The sequence below is a fragment of the Ambystoma mexicanum genome, chromosome 1p (genome assembly GCF_040938575.1).
Source record: "Ambystoma mexicanum isolate Mex_15411 chromosome 1p, UKY_AmexF1_1, whole genome shotgun sequence".
Classification (NCBI taxonomy): domain Eukaryota; kingdom Metazoa; phylum Chordata; class Amphibia; order Caudata; family Ambystomatidae; genus Ambystoma; species Ambystoma mexicanum.
The window spans coordinates 576200998-576224600 of record NC_090921.1 but is presented as its reverse complement, the minus strand read 5'-3'; the positions used below and the strand labels follow the sequence as shown (position 1 = coordinate 576224600).

Below are 23603 nucleotides of genomic sequence, written 5' to 3'. Positions count from 1 at the left end.
GTAAAATACTTACTTGTTTTAACAGTCTCCCTCTGGAACTTTGTCTAAAACTGAGCCCTATCTCACCCAGTCTACAGCTGGCTCCTAGACCACTAGTGTCCTTCTGCCTCAGAGAACTCATGTCATAGAATTGGGAAGGGCTGGATACTTTAAGGGGTCTGCCTTGAAAAGTGAAACAAGTATTGAAAAGTTTACTTACTTGTGAAAGAGTTAGTTGGTAACTGCCCTCTGAGAGTGAGCAGTTACAAAAGTCCTTACTTCCCTTGAAAATGTTCTGTCACTTGTAAAAGTGTATGTAAGGTTATTTTACATAAATGTTCTGCCATTCAGAAAAGTAAAAGGTTTTACTTTCCTTAGAAACGGTCTCGCCATTCTACAAGAAGGTAGAAAGATTAATTTACTCACCTGTGAATTGGGTCCCCCACTTCCCAAAAGTAATGCTGTTGGTTCCACGGTATGTTAGGGAGAATTCTCAGCTATGTGCCAATTCCCTTCTACCTCAGAGACCCCCAGGTCTTTGCTGGACTTTAGGACTTAATTTCTAACCTGCAGAGAGAGACCTTTTCCCACACTCATTTTTCTGCGATTTGAACTCTGTTTCTTTTTACTTTGAAGTCCGACAAACCCCATAGGCATCATCTTTACATGGTGACGCAAAGCACCTTCAGTTCAGTGACACAGGGAAGTCTCTTAGATTTCCCAAAGGTTTAAATACCTTCTCTTAGATAAATTACTGTTTCCAAGAGCAGTGAATTGAAATTGACTTTACTTACATTTTGAAACTTTCAAGAACCAGCACACACTTTTACATCAGGATGCTGGAGGGGTTACTTAGTATCCCCCCTTTGTCTAGTTTCTCATGTAACATGTTTATGTTACCCTTTCCACGATTAATGGCTGGTGGCAGTGATTTTCTTTTTACTACCATTTTGTGTTTTTACCGTGGGCTGCAATCGCAGCTGCAGTAAAGCACCCATGGGTGCCCATTTTGTCAGAATGGCCCTGGTCTTTTTTCACCATTTCTTGTTGGAAAGGTCCTTCTTGAGATTTACTCTGCACGCCAAACCAGGTTTGGTCACTTTGTTTTGTCTTTGGCAGGATTAACAAGTGAAACCCGCCTCTAGCTCCAGCGTGTGGCTGGGGCAGGAAGTGAGGGAGGTGCCCAAACCTCCCTGTGCTTAGTCTCCTTGGTTACAGGAATGCACCCAAGGGTGATTGACTGGAAGGCTGTCCTTGGAGGACAGCCACCCTGTTGTGCGACAGCTAGGCTGGAATGAATGGGAGAAACCTGCATAAAAGGCAAGGCTTTTTGGCTTGAAAGGCAGAGGCAACCACTGAACGAAGGAACCTGAAGAACAACTTGGAAGAGAAGCTTGCTGCAACTCCTGGACCGTTCGTTTGCCCGGTGAAGCCCTGCTGCTGGGCTGAAGCTCCAAATCTCCCTCGACTAGAGAAGCTATGTAAGAACAACTTCTCCCCTTGGGTTGGTGGGACCAATCAACCCGAAGGTGAACTCGTCTGGACATCCTATCGGAGCTGGCTGTACTTCCATGGCTGCTGCAGGAACCCAGGGAGAGGAACACCAGATCAAGTGGATCGCTTTTAAGTCAGACCCAAGCATCAGGAAGATCCTCCAGACTTCCCTGAAGCTGGAATGACCAAGCTAAAGCCACCTCAACAGAGTGCTGGACCCCAGATGTTAGGAAAGTCCAGAGTGGTATCCGAGAGACTGTGTGGTGCTATTTGTTATAGAGGCGAGGAGCTGAACCCACAAAGTGCCGCTGAATTGAAGTTTGACCTTTGCTGCTGCCGACTTTCCCATTGTAGTGTAGGAGACCCCAGACGTCCTCCCTCATGTCCCCACGACTGAGGCCAAGGAACAACAGGATCTGCAGAGCTACACAGGAACAGAAGCCAGCTGGAACCATTTCTGCTAATCAAAGGTACTGTAAACATAAGGAGGACTCCCCTCTTGTTGTGTAGCTTTACTTGTTCTCAGTTGAGACTTGTTGCCATTGCAGAGTTGCTTGCAGCTTTGCCCCTCACAAGCCTCCCAGCTTGTGACCCTTCAAGTGAATCTTATTTCTACAAACTTTTCTAAAAACATTGTGCAAGACTTTCTCACATGCAAGAAGACATTCAGCTCCCCTAGACTTTGCTCAACTAACATTGACTGTCCTAGCTCCCTGAGAGACTCTTCTTACCTCTGAATTTGTGATTTTGCCTTTCCTCCAGGAAAGGGTTAACTTACTTTGCATTGGCAGGTTTAAAAAGTACTTACCACTTTATTAATTGTTAACCTTTGTTTTATTCCCATACCTAATCCATTACACCTAAACCCAGTATTGCTCTAATTGTAACAGTGATAAATCAATGTCCACTGTGTCCTATCTATTTAAGTCACCTGATGGTGTAGGAAGTGTGTCCGCCATCCCCCAATGGGTATCTGATTTAGAGATACAGAGTGTATTTTGAAGTGTACTATAAGTGTTACATGTTTTGCCCCCTTCTGAAGAAGGCTTATAGAACTGACGGTTAATAAATTAATGATTTTTTAATGAAGAAACCTGGAGTATAAGTGTTTATTTGACTGTCACTGTGAAACTCTGTGGTACAACCTTATGTGGGATATACTGACCCACTCAACAGTATTTCTCCTCATCACCAAGCTGCATATGCGCAGAAACAGCAAAATGGCTGTGCTGGCTCCTGTGAGCGCCACGGCCTCAAAACTGCGTTTTGCAGCAACAAAAAGATGGCAGCAACAAAAAGATGGTGCCACCTTCTTGCCAAGCATACATTGGGCAAGATGGAACAAGGGGACACACTGAAAGAGCATGCCAGTGTGTTCCGACATATACAAAAGGAAGAAAGTCAAAAGGCAGCACTGCTTTGCTGAAAACCCCAAAATTCCATTAAAGACAAACTTTCACCTTAAAAAAAAAAAAATGCTGCTTTGACGCCAATTCCATCTGTTCTTTCTTAAACCACTGATCAATAAGGCCCTGCCATGCCCAGGATATCTCACTGTGCTTCAGCTAAACCAGGCAGGATTTCTGAATGACAGGTCCTGTCAAACCAACTTTGAGAAAAATAAACAAGGAGCTTCACTTTTTCCGCATGGGAAAACACATTCATTTCTTTACAAATGTATCAAATATCAGTAGTTTAAAAGAGACTCCAGCTATCTGAGCCATGTCAGTTTCAATGCATCTGTGATTCAGACAAAACCCCTGCACTCAGGAAAATAACCATTGCTGTAGGACAGAGTGGGAATTTGATGGAGATGCAAAAACAAATGTAAAAAGAAATGCCAGCTGTACACCACGTGTAAGAAATGGGCTTTGCAAAAAACTAAAGGAGAAAAAGGCCTGTTTAAAAAGTAAACTGTTGAATGAAAGCCTGTCCTTAGCTAGCAATGTGAAAGGGTTTTGTTTCTGGTGATGACACACATGGGCTATTTTATTCAACAGGCTTGTTTTAATTCAGGACCAAATATCAGAACATAAATGTTTTAAACCGCCTTGGCTGGATTTGCAAGCTGTCAAAAACAGGTTGGCAGAGTTGAAGCCAAACCATAAATTCTCAGCAGAGACTAACAACCCACTGATAATTGCTAGGTTGGAAAACTTGTGACTGACCAGGATAAAGAAACTTCACATACTAATTAGACTTCAGTCCGGGCAGAGGCCTCTTTCAATAGAAATTCTGGGACATCAAAGTGTGAAGTGGATAAGGTGCAAAAAAAACCTCAATTAAGCTGTAACCTCCACCTTGCTTTGGAGGAAATGACAATTGGTAACAGCTGAAGAAAGAAAAAAAATGGTCCTGTGACAGACAAAGGACTGCCATTTGCTTCCAAAGACTATTTTATAAATAAACTTTAATGACTTATCTCTGCAGCAAGCCTTTGTAAAAATGTAACAATTTCGCAGTTTAAAAGTAATTTTATGGGCTTTCTTTTAAGACATGGTAATCACTGACACTTGGGGACAGAAAGGGCAAAGTATAGCGGATTACAAGAAAAGCATCCATGTTGCAAATGTGAAGTTGTGTACAAACATCCCTTATGATCATCCACACTCTTGTATAAAGTTATAGAATTTTGAGTAATATAAATCCCATTGAAAAGCGCAAATAACTGGTAGAAGGGCGAAACAAGGTCTCACAAACTGGAGGATTGGACTGCTATGTGATGCATAAAATTTGTAACCTGCTTATGTAAGTGTTTAGATGTTTCCACTGTATGAAGGTGCATTTTGGGGCAAACATTTATTTTAAGTATAGTAATTGTGGGAGGTTTTGGACATTGTAAAACTCATCATAAATGTGACATTTTATGGAAATCCAACCAGCTGAGAGCGAGGCGGAGACTCTCACCCTTGTCCAATCCAGCTGTTAGAGGCGTGTTTAGTTAAGCCTAGCCTAGCCATATACTTTGATAATGTCACTATTGACAAGACTCTAGACAGACACTCTTCCGGAAGTTCCTGCACTGCGTTCCTGTTGCATTCATCATCCAGATTCCAAATTCCAACTAAAAGGCCAAAGCATTGCTGACTCTACTGCAGGGCCCACTGCAGAACCGAAGCAGTGCTGATCCTATTCCAAGCAAGGCCTCAAATCTGAAAGCCCACTAATCTCCCATTAAAAAGGGGAAAGCTGTGGTACCTTTTGCATCCTGAACCAACCTGGCTTCCTGCCCACTAACTGCATGCCCGCTGCCATCCTGCTATCCTGCCATCCAGCTGACCTTTAGTATCCAGTGACCAGAATTGCCATTCCAGTCCTAGCCATCCAGTGACCAGAACTGCCCAGCTGTTTGCCAGGCACGCTGCCGTGTAGTGACCAGAACCATTGACGGTCCAAAAATCCCAAACTAAAAGTGGAATGCAAGTATAAATTACCATCCCATAGAAACCCATAGTATACCTTGACTTTTCTTTGTCCTTATCCCGCTCTCTAAGCCATCCTATCCTTATCCCGATAACTTGTAAAACTGTCAGAATCATCCGTGCAACCCTGCCCTTTATTTCTAGTGCTAGCGCCATTTCTCTTTTCAATTTTGTCTTGTGCAATCCTATGCCATTAGTCCTATTTCGAGTGATCGTACTGGTTTCCGCCAGGGTTGGGCGCTGGCGTAATAGGGTTGAAATTGCGAATCAACCCTGCATCTTACTGTGTCTTTGGTGGCCTAGCCTGATTACTCTAGTGTAGAGAAACTATTCTGGCCACAACTGATTTCCTTTCCAATTTCACCGCTTCATTTTATTCAAAGCGCACCTTTTTATATCTTGCATAACTCCTCCAATTTACCAGCTAGAGACTTACTTTCACTTGCAGAATATCCCTGTGATATACCCCTATCCTAATAAGTGTATTTCCCCTGTTTTTAGTGAAAACCGTTTGGGTAATTTAAGGCGGGAATTGAAAAATGCAACTTTTACACGTGTCATTTTCCTGCAATCTGTTTTAAACTTTCCACTCATTTTCTAACTGTATTCTTTTGGTAATCCATTCTGTGTGATTGTTAGTGTCTTTGCATTGTTGCTTTAGTGAGGAATTATATTTGCTTCAAGGTTTTTCACATTCATTATTTGTCCATTTCAGAGCATCAATTAATAACATTGCAAGTGGTTTAAAATCTGTTTTTCTCTTATTCGAGGAGGGAAGGTCAGATTTGGATTCCGTCTCCTGTTTCTTATTCCCGATTACCAGCTGCTTCCCTTTATCCACTCAGAATGTGTGGGTTGAGAGAACATTGCAGGGGGGAAATCCTAACTTGGTTGCTATCTTTCCTAAACCAAAAAGTGCTCCTATTCTGCTGTGATGTGCATCTATTCCATTAGAAGGTTACACCCAGTGCATTGCTCACATTATCAATGTAATTATCACCTCATTGCTGATTGCTGCCCAATATTAAAAATGATATGATTTCTTTTGAGTTTTAAAAATAAATATATATTGCATTTTACCAACCAGCCTGGTTCATGGTCCATTTTGACCCAGGGTATTTGGAAAAGGGGGTGTGATGTGCGTCGTGTTATATTGAATCTATATAATATAAAAGATTAGCATTTCAGTTGTGCGCTGCATACTAGACCGAGACCAAGGTGTGCGTCGCCCGATTGAAATCCTTAACACTTACAGCTCACATTGACCCTTCTTGAGATGGTTCCATGTCATATCATGGGATGTTTTTTCGCTGTTTTTTTTTTTTTTACACAATTTGTTTTACAAAAAAAACAGCTAATTTTTTTAATTTTTGGGGGGGGGGGTTCAGCCCCAAACCCCCCCCCCATTTTCTTTTATTTGTATTTATTCCCAAACACCCACCCCCCCATATATATAATTTACTAACCCCCCTAAAAATGTGCGGCAACCCAGCTTACCCCCCTGGGAAAAAACATCCCGTGATAAAAGGATGTTGTACCCTTGAGATAAGCCTTGCTGCTCAGCGTAGTACAGACTTATACCAAAGGTTGGTTTCCCTATTGCCAGGAGGACAAGGTTGCTGTAGTCTTCCAAAGGGTACTGCACACAATCTTGCCTAACACTGTACTATTACTGTTCGGATATAAATGTATGAGTTTCCCTTATTGGGTCTTGCTTCCCCCGACTTGCTGTTAGCCTGTCCAGAGTAAGTCTGCCTTAGGTTATACTGATTCTTAAGTTGCTGATAGATCCTTATAAAAGTATATAGATTTTACCTGTCTAGAATAGCTGTGTGCAATTCTTGAATAGTGTTCTTTAGGTGCAGCTGACATGGTATGCATGGTGCAATCCACAGTATGTGTAAAAAGCTCTTACTGATCTTCGACTGTTCCATTGTGCTGAAAAGTAAGTGTAATTGTATATTACACCACAAGGTCCAAATCCCCTTGAATAACTCTTATCCTGAATCACAGTTATAGGTTTTTGCTGTTCCTAGAATAAGAGTTCCACTATTCAGAAAAGTATATTGTCCAGTTGGTTTACTATGTGATTTCGTTGCTGAGTGTCATGGTACAAGTGATATGGTCTACTACCCTGTATTTCTAAAGGTAATCTAAAAAGTAACTAATTGGTTTTACTCCCCAAGAATGGGTGTGACCTATACTGAATGTGTATGAAAAGTTTTGACTTACCTAGACTACTTTTAGTTTTATAAATAAGGTGTATGCTTTGGTCTGTGTACTTTAGAGCATAGTGTTGTGGTTTTAATGTGTTTATATGCTCTGTGAACGTACTTATTTTCCCCAAGACTTATCTGGGCCTACTTCTATTTAAATAAACCATTTATTGTTTACAATACATAGTGTTTCAGTGTCTTTGGACCATATGTGTATTACAATGTCTTTGCACTGATTCTACAGCACTCTCTCCAGCCCAAGGTAAACCTGGCAGCTCTGTCTACACTTGTATGTATGCATGTTTACACTTGTGGTTGTATGTCACACGATTGTCAAGTATTAACAGAATAATTTATCAGTGTGTTTTGTGTTTTTAAAATCGTATTCATATCAAATTTACTGTATTTTTGTATCAATAAGCGCATATTGTATTATTTTCCCTTGAAATGTCTCCATTCGTTCCCTGTAATTGAGTGAACTATAGCATCCGGTCCTTGTGTCATGTTATTTCAGGTTGTAACCAGGGTTGGCCAGATTGCTAACGTGATAGATATGCGCCCGGATGCCTTTAGGCCTGGTTGCGCTTTACAAATAAATTAAATACAAATACAACGTCCCTTGAGTTCCACTTTCGTACGTTTGCTATGTCTACGCTACCATATACTCAGGTGGTACAGCCTTTTACTAAGAGTTGAGTGTTTACTGTCTCAGTTGAATGGTTTTACTAAGCCCTTAATTGGACTTTAGAAAAACTGTCCTAACAATGGCACAAGCTGGCAGCCACCAAGTTCTGAGGCTTATCGAGGAAGGGCGACAGCTCACAGAAAGGTAGCTGGTCTGTCCACATGTCAGTCTAGGGACACTTCTGAAGGCTGGAGGGGTGTGCATCCTCGACTAGTTGTCGAGACTAGTTGGTCCCCACTAGTCCAAGGCCTGAAGCACCAGTGAGTGTCTTCGGAGATCAGGCAGGCAAGCAGGGCATCACTGAGTCAACCAGTGGAGCAAATGCTGGTCCACTGCAGAAGTCTTCACATCGTCAGCAGGCTGCTCCTCTTCGCAGATATCTTGACTCCAATGTAGATCTCAAGAACGGCTGCAGAAGTCCTCCCCGTACGCAGAATTAGGGCTGGAAATAAAACCCCAAGCTCACTTATGGAAAGGATCTTCTACACTGAAACAACCAGTAGTTGTCCAATCAGGGACAACTACTGGTTTCACATCTGCCCAGAAGCAGACTTGCATGAAGGCATTTGGACTGGGACAACACAGTCCCAGTCCCAGCCCCCACCCTTTGGCTTCCACACAAAGGCTCACTAGACCGTGAAAGCAGCAGCTTTTCTGGGCAAGTCCTTTTGTGGGATTTCCTGACCTGGCAAGTAAGGAGGCCAAACTACAATATGGCCAAACAACAAGTGAACATCTTGTGGCATGGCCATTTTAGGGCACTAGCCACGTTTAGTAGTAATTTGCTGAAAACGCAAATTACTACTAATTGCACACAAAAAATGATGCAAAAATTGAGAAAATGTATGTTCTGCTGCCACCGGCGTGTCTTGAGGCAAATATAAAAGTAAACAAAAATCCCAAGTATAAAAAGATAGGGCGATACAAAAGTATCCCCATTGCACTGCATTGTAACATGCTGTGCGCATTGTTATACATTCACAAAATGCAAAAGGGAAACGGTTTCCCAGTACCAATAGCATCAAGGACTGATCGGTTCCCCGATAACACGAGCAAAAGGTTCAAACACAAAGGAAAATGACTGGGGGACTATATAAACTATGGAGGGAAAGTTGCCAAAAAAGAAATCTTTCCTAACAACCATCTAGCTCTTACTCATTCTCATCTATGTAGCTATGCCTCCTCCATAGAGCCCCAATTTGAGAACCTCCATGCAAAAGGATTCCTACCTTGATTTCCTGCACCTTTGTTGGAGTAGTAGTGTTGCTCTTGGGTTCCTTCTGCTGGCGGCGTCTAGCTGCCTCTTGTTCCTCCTGTGCAGGCAAATTAAAATAAGAGTCAGAGGAAGAAAAGACGCAAAAATGTGACCTGCTTTTTCACCATATCCAAAACGGCCCTCTCCAGCAATGACTAGACATTATGTTTGTGGTTCTTGGACAATGCAGAATGATTAACACTATATAACATCGGTGTGGAAGTATTCATTAAAATCTTGCTTGGATCAGAATGTTGCAATATTGTTTTGTATTGCCTGTCAAGTACAAATGCAACATAAGTGACCGGAGGCAATGAAGCATGAAAAAGAAACGGAAATTGGAAAAGGTTATGCGTCAAAAGTAAGGAGGACACACTCATTTGTACTAAGAAGAGCTAGTAACCTATGTCTATTCAGCTCGGTCAGAAATAAAGGCATCAAGGCCTTGTGAATTTTAATATGCTGCCACAACCTGGTCCCATATTTAAGAAACCTATGCCACCAATGCAGAAGCGAAGAACAATCCTTTTAGGCTTATGCAATATAATGGTTAATATTCTCTCCTGGTAAAAAGGGCTCGTTTGTTCATGCATAAAGGTGCCATTGTTGCAGCGCCTATCAGACCTGGTAACTGGGAGGCGCAATAACTTCTAGTTTTCTAGAGTTACAAAAAGAAACCTATTTTTCTGAGGCACTCACTCAGTGTTTTGTAGGCGAGATAAGCAATTCACGCAAGCTAACATAGCAAGTAAAAGGTTTCAAAATTGAAAATAAGGTAGCTGTAATTCTTCCCACTGCTATTAATTGAACCTCCAGCTTTCAGCCGCAGCTTGAACCCAGTCCCGACCTTTGGAAAGAATGGAAGTCTTTTTTCTTTACTTCGCATTCTCAGCTCCTCTTTAGGGGGCACTGGTCAGCCCTTCTGGTTACCAGTGCAAGGGTGCCTGGTCCACTTTGTGAGATTCCATGTTTTACGGTAGCACACATCACGGTGAAGTGCTGTAGGGGCATTATGGATCATTTTCTTTAACATTTTTGTTACTTTAGAATCCAAGACAGTTTTACCTCGTTTACCCTACGAAAGAAACCATCAAGTGGGCGGAATCTAGATACCATGATGGTTATTAAAAGAAACTATATACGTTTTGATATTAAGCACAAACAAGTGATTGTCGTTAGATGGGTTGCTTGCAAGTACCTGTAACGGCGATGGCATTAGTTCCCAGAGAGGCGATCAATAATAAAGAAAGAATTGTTGATTTACACATTCAGTTGTCAACAGTATTTGCATATGAAAATGGACATGTGAAGACATGTATAGCGAATATTGTACAATCCAATTGTGATGGTTCACCAGCTTGAAATTAAAAGATCTCATCATTACTCCACGTTGTGAGTATATACTGACCCCTGATCAAGTTCCGGTGATTAGTCATTACATTACACAGAAAAAAGCATGTTTGAAGGGTGTGCGTTGAATGGATCCAACACCCACCTCATTACTAATGAGAGGGTGTTATTTTAATGAAATTTGAAACAAATATAAGAAACAAGTTACGTAACTGTTCTCAAGCATGGGTCTGGCAAGGATTCACATGCTCATGAATATTCCCAGTCAGGCCAGGAATCCTGGTTAAAAGAAAAAACAGTTTCACCTTAGTTCATAAACTGTCTTTCTCCTATAAACCAATAATTGAGCTCTGGATCATACTGCCCCCAGCCAATGACTGCCTTCACCCTATGCCCCTCCTCTGCCAGCCATCTTCAGATTTGGTAGCACGTAAAGTGGCAGTATGACCAAGAAGAGCCGAGAGGGGCAGGAGGGAGGGGTTGCCTGTGAATCCATGCCAGACACATGCTGGAGAACAACAGTTACAGGTTACAGGTAAGTGTTAGGCAGAAACCTGTGCAGTTCCCTTTGGGAACACTGCAAAAGATTTAGGACTACAGGGTTATCAGTAAACCCACTTGGTAGCAGTCTGTACCACCCAGATTTACCTGGTAGCTGTGGCTGAGCAGTCAGACTTCCCTCAAAAAGAGTTAGGCAGTATGCAAAGTATACACAATAGGCACTCAGACACAATAATACAAGCAAACACTGACCAGAGCTTTGGTATCAAAGTATATAATTATTTATTTAAAAACACACTGTTTGAAACACTCCAGCACTCTTATTGTAAAACACTCTAAACACAGTTACTATTACAATATATACAACCCTTATTCCTTATCAGATAAGTCTTAGTTAACACCACTTATTTCCATACAGAGGTGAGCGCTTAACTATAGATGGCACTCAAATAAGTTTATGAAGAAGGGAGGGAAAAAGACAGAATATGGAAAGGTACACCACTCTAAAATTTAGGAACACTATTAGCAAGGCAGAAGAGCAAAAGTCACTTGTGAGCCAAAGTCCATAGGCTGGGCCCACTCTGAGAGCAGAGCACAAATGCGCCCAAGATCACACAGTTACACTAGGCTTAGAAAGTCTTGCAGAGAGTTCAAAAAGAGTTGAGAGGCTCAGAAAAGTTTAGCCAGGGTGTCCCAGGCTAACCCAGGTTCGAAAGCCGGGGGCGAAATCTACCCCGTACAGTCGGTGGAAGGGAAGCCAGGCAGGACATGGTACCTTAAGTGGGAAGGATCCTCCAGCGGTGGCAGTTGTTCCTGGCAGCGGGTGCAAGTCTCGTCGTCCAGGAGAAGAGAAGATCTCGACTTGGAGGAAAGATGAAGATCGTTGCACTGCCAGGGAAGAAACCAGCCGCGGAGTTTGCCGGTTAAAGGTATTACCTTTTATTTTGCGGTCGTGGTAAAACGTGGTATTCCGATTGCCGGGGTGCTTGGCACAGGCAAGGGGGCCACGAGATGTTTTGGGAAGGCAAAAAGACGGTGAAACTGGTTATCACCACCAGTCAAAGGAAGAAGACTCTCCGGCGGGAGATCTCCTCTGTCGTTGGGAAAAGTAGTGAGTCGGTCCAGCAGGGCTCCACCGGTGGTGTCGTCGTGGCAGGTCAGCTCAGCTTCTCCCTCGTCGGATTCTTAGGTCCTGTGGCGACTTCCGAAGTTCCAGTCCCCAAAGCCCTGCTTTTATGCAGAAAACCCCCATTCACTCAGCCTAGCTGTCACTCAAAAATGCTAAGTGGTGAGCCGGCCTGCTCACCACTTGGGCCAATCAGGACGGAGTGTGACTTGAGTTGCCTAGGCAACTCAGTCCAGGGTGCCTAAATCCCCCTCCACCCCTCCTAAGTACCCCAGACAGAGTGGCACCACTTTGGAGGGCTTCTGTAGAGAAGCCCGCCAAAAAGTGGAACAAAGGGCTCGACTTGGGTTGGAGTCACAGAAGAGAACACAAACGCCATTTTAGGACCGAGTTTTGGCAAAAAATTACCAGAGAATTAATAATAATTAAATAAACCGGCGGTATGTTCGAGGCTATCGTAATTAAATAAATAAAGATAGTAGCCTCGACAATGGGAAAATCCTAGAGAGAAATATTTGCGGTTGAATATAAAAAGTAGTATCCACTGCCACCAGCCAAAACTCGATCAGGGTGGACAGAGACGTGCCCCCTCGACTAACAGACCCCGGGGCAATCAAATTGCCCCAGCCAGTACGTCCACAATATGATGGTTTGTACTGGTTCTGTTCAGAATTCAAGACTAGTAAAGTCAATGGTGACTTTACATGCCCTGGAAGACAGTAGTCAGTCCCAGGGTATGGAGTCTATACTGGGGGGTCACTATGACACCCCTGTGTTACTGCACTAAGGGTGCTGTGTAACATCACAAAAACACATGAAACCCTATGGAGTAAAAGACCCCATAGCCCACTATACACATCTAGAGTCAAAGAAACACACTCAAATCATGCCCAAGAGTGAGGGTAAAAGGGTCTCACTCTTGGCAGGAGAATAAAATAAACCTCAAAAATCCAGCAAAGCTGCTGGGGGACTCACTAGGTTAGGAAATTCAGCCTAAACAGAGAATTCTCCCTAACAGTAAGTAACTTGTTCCTTCTCCAGCATGGGGTCTGGCATGGATTCACATGCTCATGAATGAAGAATGAGAATGCATTGCTTACCGTAAAAGCATTTCTGATGGTTGCATCTGCTTAGATTCACATGCAGTGCATAGTCCGACATCCAGTGGTCACTGCAGAGTATTGCATTTTGTTTTTCGTAATCGAAAAGGGGACGTCGACAAGGCGTGTCTGTAACACTCAGGCGTCAAGGTCCCTCTGTTTGTATTTTTTCTGCCCTGAGGGAGCCTTATAGACGTGAGTGAGTACAGAAAAGAGATAAAAGGATGTCTATGTTCCTTCCATCCAAGCGGGGAGGAAGGGTGGGTGCATGTGAATCTAAGCAGATAAAACCATCAGAAATGCTTTTACGGTAAGTAATGCATTGTCTTCTGATGTTTGTTAATCTGCTTAGAATCGCATGCTGTGCATAGACTAGCGAGCAGTACCCGGAGTTGGAGGTGGGTTGTGAGAAGGAAAAGTAGAGAAAAGGTGTCTTAATACCGCTTGTCCCACCTGTGAATCAGATCTAGAATGGGCATCTAGACAATAGTGTTTTGTAAAGGTGTGTACAGAACTCCAGGTTGCCGCCTTGCAAATGGACTCAAGAGGGACATTTGCAATGAATGCTATGGAAGCCCCAGTGCCTTAAGTAGTGTGTGCTCTTGGCTTGAAGGGTAGTTCTCGCAAGAGTGTAACAGAGGGTGATGCATTGTACGATCCATCTAGATATAGTGGATTTTGAAACTACATCTCCTCTTCCTGCTGCCACCGAGACAAAGAACTGATTAGTCTTTCTCAGTGGTCTAGTTCCTTCCATATAAAACATAACAGCCCTGCACACATCCAGTGTATTCAGGCTTTTTTCTTCCAAGTTTCAAGGGTTTTGAAAGAACTTTGGTAGTTCTATAGATTGGTTCACATAGAACTTAGAAATGAATTTAGGTGCAAACCTAGGGTATGTGCGTAGAACCACCTTATCTTTGTGAACTGTTAAGAAGGGGTCTAGAATAGATGGCGCTTGTAGTTCACTTACTCTCCTGATGGAGGTGATAGCTATTAGAAAAGCAGTTTTAAGGGTGAGGTCCTTAAGCGTTGCTTTGTGCATGGGTTCAAAGGTGTTAGGAAAGATTTCGTAATTGTAGGTAATTTTCCTTCCATGTGGCAACCCCTAAACTTTTTGCTGTTGTTTTTCACCTTGTTCTTGACTTTGCCAGAGAAGTGCAGCCTTCTGCCGCACTCCTCTGGGCTTTCGCTCCTTTCTTACGGGGAAACTGACATGCCCTTAAGACAGTCCGTACCGGGGAACGCTGTTTCCCGTAGTTTCTTTTATCATGTTGCGGCTTTCGTGCAACATGACACAAGAGGGCACTGTAAGCTAAGTTACAGCTCTCTTGGGTCTCTAGCCTTCTACAGGCCCTAGATACTCGTTTAGGATTGTATCTGATCGGTGCAAGTGATTCAGGGACGGGAATGGTGGCAGCGATCGTTTCTTGTGTTTTGAGCTCCTTTTGGCGTTCTAAGCGCGTTTCTCGCGCTTAACCCAAAATGGCCAGACCACGAGGCCCCTTTGTCCTGTCTGCTGACCGTCTTGCTCCCTTCACCTTCCCCAGGTCGAGCCGACCCGGGGCCTTCCTTATTTGGGCATGTACTTTCCCGCGAAACACGGATGGTTTCGCGGGCTTCTACATGTCTTGTGTGTGCCTCCAGGACGTGGGCTGGGATGTCTGGTCCCAATACACATCCTGGGTGCCAGAGAGTCTAGGGTGGTGTGAATGCCTGGGACCACCGTGGTCCGTGATTGGTCCACGAATGGTGTGAGTGTTGATGAGCGGATCTCCCATTGGGTCCCCTCCGTTTTGGCGGGAAGGGAACCGTGGATAAGAGGGGGCTGGAAACACCACTACCATGTCGATCTCCTGAGTTCTCACGAACGAAGGAATACAGGAGCCAAGTATCCTGCAACCAAGAGGCTGGACCGAGGAATCGCTGGTGACCCGCTGAAGGACTTCTACTCTGCACTGCTGTCGCCTTGTGAAACCCTTTTCACCTTTGATCGAACCAGAAGGCCTGTACTGGTACTTCGACCCTTGGAATAGCGGGAACAGCTATTCTCGGCATCTTCACCATCTCCTGCCAGTAAGCCTTCGGAAGCGTCTCTGGGCCATCCAGCTGACTGACCAGCTTACATGGGAGTCTTGCTCCGTAACCGCCGCCAGGTTGTGTAGTATTTCGAGTCCTTGTCACTCTCACACGCTTCGTACACTTGGCGTTCCCAGGTCTGAAGTGAGTAGTGTACATTTGGCTCAGATACACACGGCCGCTCCGTTGCCCTGCTGTGGTAACAAACTGTGCGGGTTTCTTCGATTGGGACGTCTTTTTACTCGACACGACGACGAGGCGTTCCCTGCTCTTCTGAACCTGCCAGCTGCTGAAACTGACACGGAGAAGCCTGGGTCTGCTTGCATCGGGGACCGGTGAGTAGCATAGCTAGGATCTGGTCGCCCTCCTGCAGTAGCCCATTGCTTTTCCCCGCTGTGTCAAACAGCATCCTTTTCCGTACTCGCGCTCTGCTTCTGCCCACTGTGGAGGCTGCACTTGAGTCGCAGAACTTGTTCTTCTTTTGTGCACTAAACTGAACTGCCCGATTTCCCTCGAAGAACTTCTCCTTTTGCCCGTTGGCACCAGCGCGTGCAGGTACTTTTGAGCACAAGGCTCCACTCTTCGCAGGGCTCGGACTTCCATCTAGTTAGGTGCCTCTGAAGGCGAACTGGGTCTAAGCATTATTGCGCACTGCCTGTTTTCCCTCCCTTTTAGGTGGACTACACATTTCGTGCAGATAACGCTTGAGACTTGTTGTATTTGTATATATATTGTGTTGATATGGTATGTGTTGGTTTACTATCGTTATATTGTGATTTTCTCGCTACGGTCATTGTTTTAAAGGCCTTGAAATAAATGTGTATATATTTTTAATATAACAACTGTTTGGAGTAGTTTGTAAGTGATCTTGCTTTGTGTGCTCATTGAAGGGGGGGCGGGGTTTTGGGAGGGTAAACAAATTTCCCTGGCCATGGTATCGATAGACCGTTCTCCATGGACTGGTTCTGGGGGTACGTGGAGGCGTAATCTTGGCATTGGGAGTTCTCCAGAGTTGCGAACAGATCTATTTCTGGTAATCCCCATTGTGTGAAGACATCGAAGACTGTCTTCTTGTAACCGCCATAAGCACTCCGCGGGCAGAGGGAAGTCTGCTAGCAGATTGAGTTCCCCTGGTACATGTTGTGACAACAGGAACATGTGTTTGAGAGCCCACTTCCAGATGTCCTGAGACAGCTTGGACAGTCCTGGAGAGTGAGTGCCCCCTTGCTTGTTCAGATAGTACATGGCTGTGGTGCTGTCTGTGAGGACCATCACTGTCTTCCCTTGCAGGTGAGCCTGAAAAGCCTTCAGTGCTTTGAAGACCGCTAACAGTTCCAGCAGGTTTATGCGTTTGGACGCTATGCTCGAGTCCAATGGTTAGAGTGGCCTCCACTGAGGGGTGGCGAATGGTTTCCCTATTACAAGGTTTTCCTTCGACCACCACCGTAGCGAGAGAACCAAGGCCTGCGAGACCACCACTAGATCGTCCCATTGTCCGCTGGCCTGACACCACTGGCTGTTGAGCCACTCTTGCATAGGGCGCAGTCGCGCGTGAGGTACCAAATATATACATGACGCCATCATTCCCAGCAAACGCATTGCTTTGCGCACCGTCACCTCTCGACCGGCCACATATTGAGGGATCTGAAACAGCATATTTTGGATCCTCTCGTTGGAGGGGAAGACAAGGCCATCCTTTGTTCGAATTAGAGCCCCTAGGAATTGTTTGATCTCGCTGGGCTCTAGGCTGGACTTCCTCTCGTTGATGGAGAAGCCCAGTTGGAACAAATGGTCTACAGTCTTTTGTATTTGAGAAGCATGTCTCGTAATAATCCCCTGTTATGAGCCAATCGTCGAGGTAAGGATATACTGGGATGGACAACATGCGCAGGTGGGCCGCTGCCACTGCCAGTACTTTCGTGAATACCCTCGGCGCTGACGATATGCCGAAGGGTAGCACTCTGAACTAGTAGTGTTTGCCCTCTATCATGAACCTCAGGTATTTTCTGTGCGCTAGCAACATTAAAATATGAAAGTATGCATCTTTCATGTCCAGTGTTGTCATGTAATCCCCTTGAGTTAACAGAGGGATAACTTCCTGTAAAGTCACCATACGAAATTTTTGAGGTTTTACAAATTTGTTCGCTGGGCGCAGATCTAGTACAGGGCGCATGGTTAAGTCCTTTTTGGGTACAAGGAAGTACACTTAATAAATACCTTCCGTTACCTGTGATAGAGGCACAACCTCTATAGCTCCTTATTCTAGTAGCTGGTCCACTTCTTGAAGAAGGATCGCGAGGTGCTCTGGTGACAGGCATCGTCCCCATGGGGGTCTGTACTTCGGGGAGCGGTTGAATTCTATACAGTAGCCGCGGGCTATGGTTGAGAATACCCAGCGGTCTGAAGTTATTCCCTCCCATGCTGGAAGAAAGGATGTTAACCGGCCCCCGACCGGCGATGCATGGGAGGGGACCCGAATCTTTGGGTCATTTGGTGTTGGTGGCTTGGGAACCTCTAGGGGTGGAACCCAGACCTCTTACCTTGCCACAATGCTGTCCTCTCTGGGTGTATTGTCCACTGGTTCCTTGATTCGAGGACCAGTTGCCTGCAGAGTATTGCTGCTGTTGATGTTGCTGGAGTTGGCCTCGAAAAAAGCATCTGTTTCCATAACCTTGCTTGTTTGGAGGCCTTGAAATTTGATCTAAGGTCTTAATGGTGTCAAAATCATTTTTTGTAGTCTCTAGTGCATCTTCCACTGCCTTCCCAAAGAGGTTGGCATCCTCTATTGGTTTGTTAATGAGAGATGCTTGAGTTTCGGGTTTAAACCCTGAATTCCGTAGCCAGACATGGCGTCTGAGGAGGATTCCTTCGACTAGGGAACGGCCAGCCGTTTCTGCAGCATCTAGAGTATTCTGAATGATTCTCTGGTTGACTAAGGTTCCCTCAGTAACCGTGGGGAGAAACCGAGTTCTTAGGGGTTCAGGTACCTCCTCGATGTCTTTGCGTAGTTTGCTCCATTGGGCATCTGCATAACTTGCCAGTAATGAGTTGTTGGCAATCCTGGTGGAAAAGGTTGCCGAGGCTGTAATCCTTTTACCTAGGGCATACAGCTTTTTACCTTCTTTATCTGGTGGTGCCTCGCTGGTTGATAGCGGGACCTCTGCCCTTTTTCTGGTATTTGTTACTACTAAGGAGTCCGGTACAGAGTGGCGCCTGATGTATAACAGGTCCGATGGAGAGGGACTACATTTTTCTATCCTTGGGTTGACCCTCTGACCAATGCGGGTGTAGATAGCGAAGGAATGATTCGTCTCTTTACTGAGGCAAGGAGGGGAATGGTTTGACTGACAGGGGGTTTCTCCTTGATCTTTTCCACAAAGTCTATGTCAGGAGAAATTTCCCCAGTCTCGATTTCAAAATGTGCTGCTACTTTGCGTAGTAGTGCATTAAAGGTAGGTTGATCGTCTATAGATGACGTATTCCTGACTGCTGAGTCTTTAGGGGGGGACAGGTTTAGGGCGTCGCGGTCTGTAGACGCTGATGGGGACTGCCAGGGCTGTGAAGCACCTTCTTCTGGGTCTTCTTCAAAGCCCCCACCACCCATGTCTGGGTTATCCTCGAAACCTTCCTGGTCTAGGTTTTGTTCTTGTCGTTAGTTAAGAACTCCTCATCTTCATGATAGTGGGAGTCCTCTTCAATGAGGTCATAACTCTACATCCTACTGGGGCGGGGGTTAAACAGTCTAGGGTATTAGCCCTAGGATACTCCTGAGGCCCCTCTCAGTCTTTTGGGTGTGGGTAGGTATTGAGTACACATAAAACTCTCCATTTTGTCCATACAAAACTGGAGTCTCTCTAAGGTCCCTTGTGGTAACCCAGAGCGGTCTGGGGGGGGGGGAGGGAAGGCTTTTGGCCTGTAAACGCTTTGACCTATCCCATAACGTTGAGGATAAACTTCCATCGCCTTCTGAGAAGCCTTCTAGTAGGCTAGGAGTCCCTTTTGACGGAGGGGGCAGTTACGGCCTTCCTTCCACCCCTTTCAGCGTTTCCCTGGCCTTGCAAGCGGTATTCGGCGTCTTTCGCCGTCCGTCTCTCGCTATCGGTGGAAACAATATGCGCCAGGCTCTCAACGACTAAATGGTCTGTCGAGGGTTCCTCTGGCGTCAACGTTAAAGGTGTGTTCTCTACGCCAACGGGCGCTCGGTGACGGGGCACGTCGTCTGGTGGTTTGGTGATAGCACCCTTATCTGGGGGTAGCCCAGTCGCTGGTCGTGTCTGCGGTTGCGAGGGGGGATTTGGAGCCTTACGGTCTGGAGGCCGCCGGTAGGGCCCGTGCCTCCGTTGGCATCAATGCTTTCTTTGTCTTCGACGAGGAAGAGCCGTGGGTTGTGTGCTTATGTGAGTGCTTGTGTGCGTCAGTGTCGCCGGGGTGTTCATCCCCATAAGCAGGGCGTGAGCCGAGCTTGTCGGGCCGGGGACAGACGAGGAGCGAGACCACTCCCTAGAGGGGTGTACAACCTCCGAAGCGGAGGTCGGGGTATCACTTTTCTCGTCTCTTTCGGCGGCAGGTGAGGAATCGGACATAGACATGGCGTAGGCTGCCCACCACTTGACCCTGCAGTCCTTTAAAGTCTTAGGCTTAAGAAGCTTACAGGCCGCACAACTGTCTTCTTTGTGGTCGAGGGGCAAGCAACGGTTGCACTGTTTGTGCTAGTCTTTCCAGGTGAATTTGCCCTTGCAGCACGGGCAAAACCTAAATGGTGTCCTCTCCATATATGAGGAAACGATAAGACGTGATAACCCCGAAGGAAAAGGTGGGGAAAGAGAAAGGCATTCTTAAAGAGAAGCAAGTAATGTCCCACGACCCCACTCTCCCTCCTGTTTGAGGCCGGCGAGCCCAGGCCACGTATTCGGCGACGCCGAAGGATCTCCTCCGTCGAAGGCACAGCCGTCGAATATCTTGTCGGCGGAGAACAGCTTTGTCGAAGGAGGAACCGAACGTAAGGTAAGTTAAATGATGACCAAAGGTCGAGTGAATATTTGCAATGTCTCTCGAGGAGCTCCGCGTAAAGGCGACCAATATCTGGGCGGACAAAAACAATCTGAGGGACCTCGACGCATGAGGGATTGTGGGTACACTGCATGTCACTATAGGGATAGTGTTACAGACACGTGTTGTCGACGTCCCCTTTTCGACTACGAAAATGCAATACTCCGCAGTGACCACTGGATGTCAGACTATGCACAGCATGTGATTCTAAGCAGATTAACAAACATCAGAAACATACAACCACAGGAGGTGGCAAGGCTCAACAGAAGCAATTACTCTTCCCTCCTCACCAGGGCACACCTTCAAGCAAATAGGTTGCGTAGCACTGCTTGGCAGACTGGGGACTACTCCCTGGAATCCCTGTCAATGCAATACAATTTAGTGAAGGTGTGCGTAGACATCCAGGTAGCCGCCCTGCAGATTTCCAGCAGGGGTACACCAGATAGGAACGTCGTCGTAGCAGCAATTGTTCTGGTAGAGTGGGCTCTTGGATGGCCAGGCAGAGTTCTGTTTGCCAACCAGTGACAATTAGTGATGCAGCCGGAGAGACATCTGGAGATGGAAGCCTTGGACAAGGCCTTCCCATGGTTCACAGGACCAAAGTTCACAAGTCTTCCGGAAACACTGTGTAGGCCAGATAAAGCTTCAGCGCTCGGGCCACAACCAGGGAGTGCCAAGTCCATTCAGCCGGAGACGAAGGAGTCAGAAAAAGCACAGCCAACACCAAGGCCAAGGGCTTGTTGAGATGAAATTCAGACAGAACCTTGGGCATGATGGAGGGGTGCATCCGTAGCACCACCCTCGTCTCGTGTAAAGTCAAGTAAGGTCGATTGCAGGACATGGCCTGGATTTCACCTACTCTCCTGGCAGAGGTGATGGCCACAAGGAAAGCCGTCTTCCAAGACAGTAACCTGAGCGGGGCTTGATGCATCGGCTCAAATGGGGCCCCCCCATGAACCTAGTCGGCACCACCTTGAGTTCCCACATCAGGGCAGGTGCCTTCACCTGCAGGAACGAACGGAACAGTCTTGATGAACTCCTTCAATAGGACAGCGACCAAAGAGAAGACCTTCCCGGAGACCTAATGTAGCGGCAGATAGCCGTCAGATGCACCTTGATGGAGGCGTGCACCAGTCCCGACTCAGCCAATGACAACAAATACGGAAGGACCTGGGGAGCAGTGAAGCTCAGAGGGTTAATCTTCTGCGACCGACACCAAGTCGCAAAACGCTTCCATTTGTATCTGTAGCACTTCAGCTTCGATGACGCACTGGCCTTGGCAAGAACCTCCCTGCAGTCCACAGGTAGCTCATAACCACCGAACTCTAATGCTGCAGGAGCCAGGCCTTCAGGTTCAGCAATCCTGGGTCGTAGTGCAGGAAGGCGCTTCCTTCCCTGGCGAGAACAGCGACCACTCATAGCTTGACTGGAGGGGACGCTGACATGCTAAGGTGGTCCAGGTACCAGATTTGCCTCGGTCACGCAGGCACGAGGATCACCCTGCACCGGCTCAGTCTGAGTTGACCGATGACTTGTAGGAGCAGCAGCAATGGAGGGAATGTGTAAAGGAATGGGCCGTCCCAAGGGAAGGAGAATGTGTCACCCTTGTGCCCCAGCTGGGGAAACCTGCTGGTGAACCTCTGGCACTTGGTGTTTGTTGCTGTCACAAATCGATCAATCTGGGGACTGCCGCACTTGAGGAATAGGTTGTCCACTTGATCCTGCTGAAGCTCCCACTCGTGGCAAGAGCGCAGCTTCCTGCTGAGGGAGTCGCAACAGTGTTTTTGATTCCCACTAGGTGGAACAGAATAACAAGGTTACTCACCGTAGTGTCCACCTTACTCCTAGTCCATAGTCCCCTGTCCTCCATACTTATGGGACATTCCTCCGTCCTGTGGGACGGGACCGGAGCACTTTGTAGAAAGCATCACATTTTTCAAAAATGTGTCCTTCCTCATTTTACGTAGGGTACCGCAGGCGGCCATAACACCACCCTCCTTCGCTCCGCCCAGCGCATCGCCCATCAGTCCTTTTCTATCACCTTTAAGCAATAACAGAGGAACCTTATTAGAGGGGACGGCGGGCGTATGGAGGAAAGGGGATTATGGACTAGGAGTAAGGTGGTCACTATGGTAAGTAACCTTATTATAGTCCTATGTCCCGTCCCCTTTCCTCCATACTTATGGGAGATTCCCAAGCACTCCTCACAGGAATTATGGGTGGATGGAAAACTCCTTACTGAAAAAGGTTTAAGCACAGCCTGGCCAAAATGAGCATCAGATCTGGAGCTCAGATCCAAATAGTAGTGTTTACAAAAGGCCATTGGAGAGGACCAGGTAGCGGCTTTCGCGATGGTCTCCCAGGTGACATACTTTTGAAAGGCAACAGCAGCTGCCTTGCCCCGTACCAGATGTGCATGAACCCCTTTTGGAGGTTGAAGACCTTGAACAGCGTAAGACTCCATAATACAGGCAGCGATCCATCTGGAAATAGTCGCTTTGGAGGGCTGTTTACCCTGCGGATTACCGAAGGTCACCAAGAGTTGAGAAGAACTCCTAAATTCAGATGTTCTGTCCAGATAGAACTTAAGAGCTCGTCTAACGTCCAGGCAATGCAAAATCCTCTTAGCCTCTGAGGGTGGGTTTGGAAAGAAGACAGGCAAGGAGATTGAATGATTTAGATGAAAATCAGAGACCACTTTTGGAAGAAATGAAGGATTCGTCCTCAGGACAACCTTATCATTATGAAAAACCAGAATGCTCCACCGACAAGGCCTGGTATGTGGCAACAGCCGAAAGATAAGTCCTGCATGTCAAGACATGGATGCCCAACTCTGCTAGATGAGAGACAAAGGACAGCACTGTGTCGATCGAAGCCCCAGTGGGGTCTAGCTGACTGGCTAAGCACCAGTGGCAGAACCACAGCCATTTGCTCCTGTATTGAGATCTCAAGGGCTTCCTGGCCGCCTGAATAATACACATGTTATCAGAGGACAAGTTGGTGTTCTAAAGATCTGAACTCCGGCACCATGCCACCAAGCTGAATGATTGTGGGGAGGGGTGCGACAGTTGCCAATCTCTCTGGTGAAGCAGGTTGGAAACCAACGGAAGCCTGATCGGTGCACACACTGACACATGCTGAAGCTCTGAAAAACAAAACCTGTCAGGCCACCATGGTGCTATGAGCAGAAGAGAACAGTTCACCATGTTCCTCAGCTTGCCCAGCGTCCAATCAATCAGAAGCATAGGCTCTCATGTTGAGCCAAGGAATTTCGGAGGGCATCCCCCAGAGAGGAGGCTCCCAGCCCGTTCCTGGAGGCATACAAGGGAAGTTTGCTGTTTGATGCC

At 46.2% G+C, this 23603-nt stretch overlaps 1 protein-coding gene across 3 annotated transcripts in view; it reads right to left on the bottom strand.

Moving 5' to 3' along the window:
- DOT1L (DOT1 like histone lysine methyltransferase) overlaps positions 1 to 23603 on the bottom strand; it is a 1510259-nt gene that overhangs the window by 975839 nt on the left and 510817 nt on the right. For all 3 annotated transcript variants that reach the window (XM_069649513.1, XM_069649515.1, XM_069649514.1), the window contains one exon: positions 9026 to 9109. In XM_069649513.1, coding sequence (XP_069505614.1) covers positions 9026 to 9109 — 84 coding nt within the window. The remainder of the gene's footprint in view (positions 1 to 9025; positions 9110 to 23603) is intronic.